Source organism: Gadus chalcogrammus, chromosome 5 (genome assembly GCF_026213295.1).
Source record: "Gadus chalcogrammus isolate NIFS_2021 chromosome 5, NIFS_Gcha_1.0, whole genome shotgun sequence".
Taxonomy (NCBI): domain Eukaryota; kingdom Metazoa; phylum Chordata; class Actinopteri; order Gadiformes; family Gadidae; genus Gadus; species Gadus chalcogrammus.
In genome coordinates, this window is record NC_079416.1 from 6,048,955 (window position 1) to 6,060,225 (window position 11,271).

Consider the following 11,271-nt stretch of genomic DNA (forward strand, 5'->3'; position numbering starts at 1 on the left):
AGTGAGTGAGCCGTGATAGGGGACCTGTTTGTCAGTGTATGTGCCTTAGGACTAAAGCAGTCTCTCCATCTTCCATGCCATAACCTTCTAAATAGGGGGGACAGGTTGAGTCGTTTACATCATTTTCTATGCATAAGATATCTTATGCTTATTCTTAGTTTTATCATTCTTAATCACAACCAGGATCCTTTTTTATATGTCAAATTCATGTTAGTATGTGCATTCTGGGGCTATCTGTGACAGTCTGCCTCTCTCAATTGGTTCCACAATATTTGCTTGTGATCTTTGTTGTAGTCAGTTTTTTTATTTATTTTTACGCATCATTTTGACTGTAATTTTATTGACAGCAAAACCATGTCCACAATAGCCATTGCAATATGCCTCGCTGCCCGCTGTATGTCTTAGCCAAGGAGTATGTAACAACCGCGTTAGTCATTTGTATGCGCAGTGCTCAGCATTTCCAATTTCCAATGCCTCGCTTTGCATCTGTGCAGTCCGAAGGGACGAATTCCTTTGCGGTTTTCTTGGAAGACAGCTTACATTTAGAGGGAAACTAAACCCACTGATTTTTCCCTTATTCTCATTTTACAACAGGTTTCAGGATCCAAATGTCAAGTCCGAGGAAGGCTGCATCTTACTGGGCCCGGCCGTGTGTAACATAGAGAAACAGACCCCAGCTGGGAGGAGGCCGACTGCTCCAGGATCGCATCAACCACCTATCATGCACTGCACTGTTATATCTCAATTTTGCCCGTACAGAAACAAACTCTGACCAAGATGCTGATAGAAAGCGTGATGTGATCAGCTCAACACCTTATTCCTGACCCAAGTATGGAGCGAGGCTGGGGAAGATAATCCTGACGTCTAATGCAGCCGTGGCTCTGTTGTTGTTAGCCTAAGGATGACTCACAAACTTTTTTTCTGCACCAGCCAGAAGTTCAGAAAACGTGAACCCACTGGATTTTCAGTTTTTCTGCCCATTTTTATTTCCCGCGTTTCTGTTTGGATTTGATTTCTTTGCAATTTTACTGATTTCTTTGAAATGGAGATACAGTGGCGTCTATGGAATAAGGACTGGGCCTCCTCACTACGGCCATGGATACCCATACTTCTCGGCCTGCACCTACAGTTTTCCCGGGCGTCCAACTGCCCTGAGGAATGCCGCTGTGATCGTACTTTTGTTTACTGCAATGAGAGGAGCTTGACCTCTGTGCCCTTTGGTATCGGCGAAGGTTACAAGACACTCTATCTTCACAATAACCAAATAAATAATGCCGGGTTCCCCTTGGAGCTCCACCACGTGGCTTCCGTGGAGACTGTGTATCTCTATGGCAACCAGTTGGATGAGTTTCCCATCAACTTGCCCAAAAATGTCAGAGTACTCCACCTCCAAGAGAATAACATTCAGACAATCTCCAGGGCAGCCTTGGCTCAGCTTTTATGGCTGGAAGAGCTGCATCTGGACGATAACTCTATATCCACCGTAGGGGTGGAGGAAGGTGCGTTCCGAGAGGCTCTGAGTCTAAAGATGCTCTTTCTCACCAAGAACCACCTGAGCAGCGTGCCCATTGGTCTCCCAGAGGACCTGAAGGAGCTGCGATTGGACGAGAATCGCATTGCTGTCATCGTTGAGGAGGCCTTTAGGAATGTCACCCGCTTGGAGCGTCTCCTCTTGGACGGAAACCTGTTGACGGACGAGGGGATTGCGCCAGGGACCTTTCAGGATCTGGTCACCCTCAGGGAGCTGTCCCTTGCTCGCAACTCACTCACCTACCCGCCACCGTTTCTCCCAGGGGAGGTGCTGGTGAAGCTGAACTTTCAGGAGAACCAGATAAATATCATCCCTGTAGGGGCCTTTGCAGGCTTGCACAAGCTGGAGAAGCTGGATATTTCCAGCAACCAGCTGCAGTCACTAACGCAGGGGGTCTTTGACAGCCTTGTTAGTCTACGACAGCTCACGGTGCGCAACAATCTCTGGCTGTGCGACTGTAGCATCCAGTGGGTGGTATGGTGGCTGAAGTCCTTGCCCGGATCCCTTAATGTGCGGGGCTTCATGTGCCAAAAGCCAGAGAAGGTCCGTGGCATGGTGATAAGGGAGCTGAGCGGAGAGCTGCTTCAGTGTCCGATGACAACCACCACACCGACGTTAACCTCTCATCCTCCCGCCACGTCAGGGGGCTCAGTCGGGCCGCTACCCGCCTCCTCCACCCCAGACGCCCACTTAGTGTCCCAGGACCGCACCCCACCCACCAGGCGCCCCCTGTCCCCCACACTCACTTCCTATCTACCAGTCTATCCAACCAGACAGGGTGGAACAAGAACTAAGCGGCCACTAGATCCCAAAAGGGAGAGTCTGCAGGTCACATTTACTATTCTCAATGGCTCCGCGATTCACGTTAACTGGGTGGCCGCTTTTCCGGTCACCGCCTACAAGGTGACCTGGGCCAGGATGGGCCCCAGCCTGACGGGGGACACCGTCCGGGAGAGGATGGTGGGCGGAGACCACCGGGGCATTCGATTACCTAACCTGGAGCCAAAGTCCACGTATCGGATCTGTGTCATCCCTCTGGACGCGTTCAATAACTACCGGCCCAAAGACGATACCAAGTGCACGGAGGTCGCCACGACAACGGCCACTTTGGGTCCAAACAACAAGGGGCCCGTGGGGCCCGAACAGGCCACACAGCCAGACCCAAGTTCACCTTTCTTGCTAGCGGGGCTGATTGGAGGGGCTGTGATCGTGGTGCTGGTGCTGCTGCTCAGCATCTTCTGCTGGCACATGCACAAGAAAAGCCGATCCAAATCGTCCGCCGATTGGAAATACAACAGAGGCCGGAGAAAAGACGACTATTGTGAAGCGGGCACCAAGAAGGATAATTCTATCCTGGAAATGACTGAGACCAGCTTCCAGATAGTGTCCCTCAACAATGAGCAGCTCCTCAAGGGAGATTTCCGCATACAGCCTATTTACACCCCTAATGGGGGCACAGGCTTCCGAGACTGCCCCCTGGGGAACAATAGCACAGTGTACTGCAAGAACAATGTTCAGGACGCAGACCTATGTCACACATGATGGTTGGGAAAGCATCAGAAGCCTTTATATTGATGATTTACCGTATTATGAAAGACGCTGTACAGTATGATTATTATTTCACAAACCCCTGTGTCTTCAAAAATATGTAATTTATACACTTGGCTGGACAATACCTGTTTTAATTCAGCTGTACCTTTTATATACCTTAGTAAAACTGGATTTATAAATTATTATGTTATGAGGTTGTTTTGGTTTTCGTGCTGACAGACATGTACAATTCGGATAATTTCTTAGTCTTTCAGTTTAGTTTTTTCATCAATGATCTTCAAGCCATGGCGATTTCTGACCTTAACATATGCAGTATTCTGTAACTGTTATATATTATTGAGCTTACATAGCGCAGAGCACAGAAAGGCAGGTTTAATGAGAGAAATATTGAGGAATTCAAAAAAGAGAGAAAGGTGAGAGGTACGCACAAGTCAGCCACAAGAGGGCATGTTTTTATGTGGTGCCTAAAAGTGAATTTAACCAACAATCCACCACCTGACTCGTTTTTTGTAATCTGCATTTGCTTAACACACTTTAAAGAATCCTCTCTGCTTGCAGGTGAAATGCGGTCTAGGTGTGTTGCACACATCTAGATAGTTGGGGCAACCGCATTATGAATGAGAAAAGTGGTGTCATGTATTGACATGACACCACTTTTTGTATTATTGTTTGGAGAAGACAATGCAGACCATAGTATTCCCTCTTTTTAAATACTTGGAGGGGCATTGTTACCTGTTGGAGAATGTATTAAAACAAGCACATCTGCCATGTCCGGTCAAATACATTTGAAACGACTGTCATTTTTGTTCAGCAAATGTTATGGCTATAACATATATATATATACATATATATATAGACATATATGTGCCTTGAAAGGATTAGCTTACAATGTCTTTTGAATCCATGTTTTTGCACATAAGTGTACTGTACATACGTTCAATTGAATTGGTGTTGAGAAAAGTTGTTTTGTTGCTTAATGATTATTTATTTACCTCATCATTACACATTTATTCTAATAAGTATAGAGAAAAGTAGCGTGTTCATTCCCATTTCGGATTTTGGGACCCTAGATTTTCGAAGAGCTATGTATTCATCCATGGGGACTCAAATGGTTCATAGCATGTGTTCCCTGAATTACTGCTCCTTATTGTTGTGGGTCTTATCAGAATTGTTACCAAAGTTACCCAAATGGTAGTTGTGCATAAACCTGCTGATTAATGGCCATTGAATGCAGCAATGTTACACGGTAGCAAATTATTTCAATAGGAAGAAAAAGTTAGAAACAAATACTGATTATTTGCAGCTAATAACAATGTTGATCAATTACTTTAGACATTCATAGGCCATTTTATTCTAATTATGAACATTTTCCCAGGGTTGTAATGTGGAATTTTGCAAAGTGAGAGATTTGGTTAAAAATTGGAATTTAAGTCAATACCACTTGGCTTACTGCATGCTTTCTTCAAATTACTTCATAATTTACCCAAGATATTTGGACATTTTTGATAATCCATCCACAAATAATTCCACTTGTGTTTTGAATATGAAATTGTAGACAATATGAAAAAGGGCTCCTGCATCTAGAACACAAACAAAATACTGTCCAGATCAAGTTACAAAGATTTAAGGCATATGTTCAGCATCGTTCCAAAAGTGTTGCCCAAGTAACGAGTGTTACTTGCCAAAATATATATCAGGACAGAACACTAAATTTACTTAATTAATGAATCCAAAAATGACCTAAACCACAAAATAGATATATTTGTATGTCTTTCCTGTAAGCTTTCATAATGGAATATGCTGTGCTCAACTAGAAAAACGCAGTGTGCTTAATGTTCCTGACAGGGACACTCATCTTCCTCTTGTACATTGTAAAAGCAATCATTGTCTTCAAAGTATAATTTTTAGTGAGTGGTTGGAGGAAGGCTCCTCTATAAAACATATTGACTTTGTCCTGGTCATTGTTATGGCCAGCTCAAAATAAATTGCATTAGTTGACTGCAAGAAAATGTCTGCGTACAAAAGAACACACACACATGCAAACACACACACACACACACACACACACACACACACACACACACACAAACACACACACACACACACACACACACACACAACACACACACACACACACACACACACACACACACACACACACATACACAAACACAAGGGCACACTATGAACACACAGGCACACATACACACACTGCACTCACAAATGCAAACACACAAATCCACACACACACGCTCGGATAAGCGCAGCAGAGATATTGATCTCCAGGTTCTACTGGATTATGAAAAATGGCTCCAACCTTTAATGAAGTTTCACCTGAGATGGACGTTATGCTTGAATGAATGAAAGGGAAAATGTGTGCGTTGGGGAAATCAGGAGCAAAGTGTACTCTGCTTCAGCTGGCTTGTCCTCACACCACATCGATAGAATCGCTCACATGGGATTAAGCTGAAATGATTTATGCATTCTGTGATGAATGGTTTCGCATCGGAGGGAAGCTGTTTGGTGACAGCCATAGATTGGAGATTTGTTTCAGCGCTACCATTGCTAATCCTGCGTGCCAATCAGATACCCCAGTGCCGCACTGAATGATCATTTGTGTAAGAAATAGGAGAAGGGGAATAATGCATGGTTGGGCTCCACTAAAATGTATGAGGACCGGACTTGTCATATTCTGTGGCAGTATTCTAAGCAGATTAACCGTGTAGTATCGCTGTTTGCATACAAACATGAGACATCATTCCTCTGCAGACTGGGTATTCTTAGTTATGTTGTTGTTATTTTTCCTTTGGTCAGTTTATTTTATTGTTTAAATAAAAACACCAATCTGTTGGCGTACACAAATATATTAAAAATATTCATGCTCAAAGGAAATTATATATAGAAAAATAAAAAAAAATGTGTCACAGTTTCAAATAACATCAATGAGGCATTAGAGAATTAATTCTTCATAACTTTTACCAGAATAGGCCATGTCACACATAACGACACTCTCTCTCTCTCTCCTCTCTCTCTCTCTCTCTCTCTCTCTCTCTCTCTATCTCTCTCTCCTCTCTCTCTCTCCTCTTCTCTCTCTCTGCCCTTTGTTTCAGTTGTGTAAGTTCTGAGTGTGTGTTGGTGAGTGAGTTTGTGTGTGCGTGCATGTGTGTGTGTGGGGGTCATGCGACTTCACACCGATGTGAATCACCACTGCACATGGTGGACAAAGGTTAGTTATAGGAGATGGCCTCGCTGGCTCACAGGAGTGTGTCCTATTACCCCCCAACATATTGGACTGGTGGGCCACATTATTCACACCACTGGCCCCACCCAACCACCTCAGCACTCTTTCACCCTAATTGCCAATATTGCAGACCGTGCATAATGACAAACTAAACTCTGTCTTCAGGAGAGAGGCGGGGCCAGAGACAGCGTAGGAGAGCCATCTTCTCTGTCAGTGTACATCCAAGAAAAGTTGTTCAAGGACCATCCAACCCTCCTTAATTATCGGTTACATAGAAGGGCTGTGGACTGGTCAATCCATAGCAATCGTACTTAAAATAAGAAATATATGGACTCATATGTATGGCCCTCTGGGTTAAACGCATGCTATTGCATGAGTTACGTGTTATGGCTGTTTTGGATCGATCAAATCCGACGGCTTGGATGGATTGGAACGAGTGGGAGTGACTTGTGTAAGAGGGTGAAAGCCTGAACAGCAATACAGAAAAAAGAAGTCAGAAGGATCCCATTTAAAAAATATAATGAGTAGCGATTCTGCTCAGCTCAAACAGGTCGGTCGGTTTTCCTTTAAATTCCGGCTGTGTTTTCGAAGACACAACAACTGCCTCTTAAACGTACTGTTGGCCTCCTTGAAATACTGCATATTAGACTGTACTAGTGCTCCATACGTTTTTCTGTAACAAACCGTGTAATCGGCTGTTTTTTGGAGCCAGTGATGAAGCTAATGTATCGGGCTGACCGTTAACGAGCCCGTATTAGTGGTACACACATTGCGTTGTCAGACACTCCCTTACAGACACACAGGCTGAATTAATTAATGTGTCTGGGGGTGAAGACCTTACAACGAGTTCTGCTTCCCAACTCGATAAGACCTTGCCGTTTGTCGTCCATGTATTCTGGAGCTGTACAGTCGTCACTGGATTACAGACCATGCATTTTAATTGGTCGGTCTGAAACGGGGTTAATGATGTATTGCTGCATGTCCACCAATTGATTTAGAATTGCAATTTGTAATTCTGAATCAACCAAGAGAGGCACATCCAAAACACACACACACACACACACACACACACACACACACACACACACACACACACATACACACACACGAACACGCAGATGTCTAATAGATAAGTCACAAAAATATTTATATTTTTTTTTACATCAGAGCCTGATGTTTAACTCTTTCTGAGCTGCATCAGGATTTCCATTGAGGTGAGCGGTATGCCCCCGATCACTCCAGCACCGCCACCAATACCACTCCCAACACCGTCTCACATTCCCAGGCATAATAGCTCCCTGATAGCCTTTTTCTATTTTCTTTTTTCTCCCTTAACGACTCGCGCGTGGAGGGACAGATCCTCACAACTTAGCCTATGACAGCGAAGAGAGGGATGTCTATGGCCCTCCTGGCATCGTCAATAGACACGCTGATTGCTTGCTAACTAGGTTTCTGGGAGAGAGGAGACACTAGCTTTGCACTAGCGACGGCTCACGCAGTGGCTTTCAAGGCAACCACACAGTGTATTGTGTATTATTTGGAGCGTGTTTGTGTTGCCTATGATGACAAATGTGATTATGTTTTCTTTCCCTATGGTCCACCATCACCATACTGGAAACTGTTTAGGTCGTATAAAATTGTACTTTGCGTTTAGAAAAGGACTGATGCATAATGATTATAGCCAACCGGAAATGCCCACTTTCCTCAATATCTTTTATTAATACATAGCTCTTCCGTGATCATTGCACATGAGGAAGAATGCATCCGGGTGGGCGCGAGCCGTTTGCCATACCTACCACAAATTGTAGTATTATACATTATAATATCCTGACAATGCGCTCCATAAGTCAAATTTTGACAAGAAAGTGATGTATATTCCAGCACTATGGGCCGTGGCGCTGCATGGGATTCAATCATCCAAAGCAGAAGACCAGTTGTGTCAGCATCCCCTAGGGCAGCCCACCTGATATCACACACGTCATCGAAGCAACTGCCCTCCTCTTATTCATCCAAAATCATACCGTCTCTCTCTGTCTAGTTTGCAGCCTGTCCATCTGCATGTGTGTTCGCAGATGCCTGTTTTTCTGTCCAGAGAAAGAGATTCTGTCCCCAGTTCAACGACACAGAGAGCCAGTGTCCTTGTTAACGGCCCGTCTCTTCCCCCTCCAGCCCCCCCCCCCCCCCCCCCCCCCCGCACGCATGCAAGCCCATACACTTCACCCCCTGCATATCATTCATCACTGCTCTCAGGTTTTAATGAGAAACCTTTCCAGGGCTGCTTCAGAGGGAGAGTCATTTAGATTCAATCAATACTCAATGAAGATATAAGAGCATGTGGTATTTCTCCGTCTGTGCTGCTATAAGTCCAACGCGTTGCAAGGTTAATAGTTCATGTAGAAAGGGATCAGATTCGTTCACTTAGGTAAGTAAAAAGATAAAGAGTTTGCCAAATTAATGTATACATTCATCAGCAAATATGTATTACATTAAGGCAAGGATAAATCTATATGTATCCAGGCTTCCACATAGTTGCATAAAATACGATTTAGAAAATATATGTAAAATACCTACTAGTTGTTTCGAATGGATAAAGGTTTTATATGCCTTTTCTGCTATAATGTTAGATGCAAAAGAAGCCGAACAAGTGTGTTAAGAAGTTATTTAGCCTCTTCATAATCCACCTGATTAGTCATCTGCATCGAGTGCCAAAAGCCCCCAAATACAACAGCAGGGGATCCATTTAATTGACGACTACAGTCTTATGCATTTATTAGCTTCAAAACTGTTTGCGAGGAATTCAGTGTTGGTAGTGTGCCTTGAAACAGCCTCATCGCTGCAGGCCAAGATAAGGAAATAAAAGGATAAGAGATGGGAGATAAAGAGAGAGAGAGAGAGAGGAGAGACGATAGAGAGAGAGAGAGAGAGTCGAGAGAGAGAGAGAGAAGAGAGAGAGAGATCTCATCTCCGTTGAGCTGTTTGGGGGAAACAACGGAAGATGGCCGATCTAATATTAAGCAAACTTTAGTTCTGGTTTGATGCTTACCGGCTACCACTAGGGGCCCTCACTTGGGGATCTTACCATGGAAACTTTGCTGGCAATAGGACGTTTAATTTAACTGCTCTTAAAGTGCCTCTGTCCCACAGAAATGGGTATTCTTGGTTATAAATGTGTTGGTATACCTCTTTGTACTGATCTTGTTCCGTCCTTATGAAAACTTGTTTCAAATCGTATGATTTTGCCCTTCGCCACCAATCAGTTTGTGAACCTTCTACTCATTCCAAACTGAGATCACAGAGAAGAAAAGCTAACGTCATGTTGTCATGTACATCATCGCTCATACTCAACGGCAGGTACTAACTGAAAGAAACAAAACAATCACAAAGTGTGTAACCCCTTTCCCTGGGACTCTCGGCCGAAAATCCATTTAAATCTCATAGTGCACAACCGGGCTGAAACTTCACTTACACTATAAGTGATTCTACCACCACCACCTGGTAACAAAATTCATGTTGTTCCCTTGCCGGATTATAATGCCCCTGTTATGATTATTACTGCTGTTGTTAGTGGGGCCAGGCCTGGCACCCATACAGCTTGAGTTGACAGAGCAAGGTACTTCAAATTGCAAAGGGACACATAAACCCGTCAATAAGACATACTGCGGCGAGCTCAGCCAACTATCATTATGAATAGGCATGCACATCTGCATGTGCACTTGTGTGCAGCAAAATAATGGTGTACCATAACAGTGTATCAAAATATGTCATATTTTTTATTTTTGCCTAACAATTGCTGTTGTGAGGTGTGCGTCGGAGGTGTAAACAATCACACACGTAAATCAAAATGATTCTAATCGACATACTGCAGCAGCTGAAGCGAGACAAATTCCACCAGAGGAGAAAGACTGGCCTTCACCTCCCCCTGGGGAGGTCACAGCCTTTGGATCGCAGCGGCGCAAAGATGGTTTCTGCTTTATTTTTGAAGTGCTGATTTTATCATTTTTCATACATGTTTAGAGTTTTTCCTCTTGACAATCATTAGTGTCTGAACACAAAACCATGCGCATTGCAAACTGAGGACAGCCTCATCCAGATTTAACGATTTTGCTGGTACTTATTTTATCAAATGACTCTGTCCATTGAGCAACACTATGCTGTCTGTTCCAAGGTCCCTGGTGGTGCTCACACGCTCAAGTTCAACTTGATTTCTTATTTGCCGTGTTGGATGATTATTCTGCACATTTATACAGTAGATTACTCTAAATATTTGATGCTGAGGTACAGAGTTTATCAAGGGAAGTGTGTGTGTGTGTGTGTGTGTGTGTGGTGTGTGTGTGTGTGTGTGTGTGTGTGTGTTTGGTGTGGTGTGTGTGTGGTGTGTGTGTTGTGTGTGTGTGTGTGTGTGGTGTGTCATGTGTTGTAATCAGCTGTGTGTGTGTGTGTGTGTGTGTGTGTGTGTGTGTGATGTGTGTGGGTGTGTGTGTGTGTGTGTGTGGTGTGGTGTGTGTGTGTGTGTGGTGTGTGGTGGTGGTGTGTGTATCTGCTGTGTGTGTGTGTTTGTGTGTGTGTGGTGGTGTGTGTGTGTGTGTGTGTGTGTGTGTGTGTGTGGTGTGTGTTGTTGTGTGTGAGTGATGGCAGTCCTTGATAAGCACAGAACAAAGTGAAAAAGCAAAGGCTTTCTCTTTAAACGGAGCTAAGGACTCCCTGGGAATAACACGGGCGTAACATAGCGCGCGCTGCGATTACCTTGTCATACAAGCTCCATGCGGGTCGGCTTATCAGCCTGCATGCGCCCGCGCGGGGGCGGTCCCAGCGCATGCATACATTCATGTCTCAACTTGTGTGTCATAACAACAGCGCTGGTCCCAATGACGCCGTGACCTTTAGTATTCCCACCGGCCCCATAAGAGCAGCCACAAAAATGCACAATTCCTGCAGATTTAAAGATGAA

General features: G+C 44.2%; 1 protein-coding gene across 1 annotated transcript in view; it reads left to right on the forward strand.

Annotated features, from left to right (window-relative positions):
- Positions 1-4,990, forward strand: part of LOC130382814 (leucine-rich repeat transmembrane protein FLRT2-like) — a 6,971-nt gene extending 1,981 nt beyond the window's left edge. Inside the window, exon 2 of the mRNA XM_056590727.1 lies at positions 595-4,990. Within this exon, the coding sequence (XP_056446702.1) occupies positions 1,043-3,073 (2,031 nt within the window). The 5' untranslated portion in view covers positions 595-1,042 and the 3' untranslated portion in view covers positions 3,074-4,990. The remainder of the gene's footprint in view (positions 1-594) is intronic.
- The last annotated feature ends 6,281 nt before the right edge of the window (positions 4,991-11,271 follow it).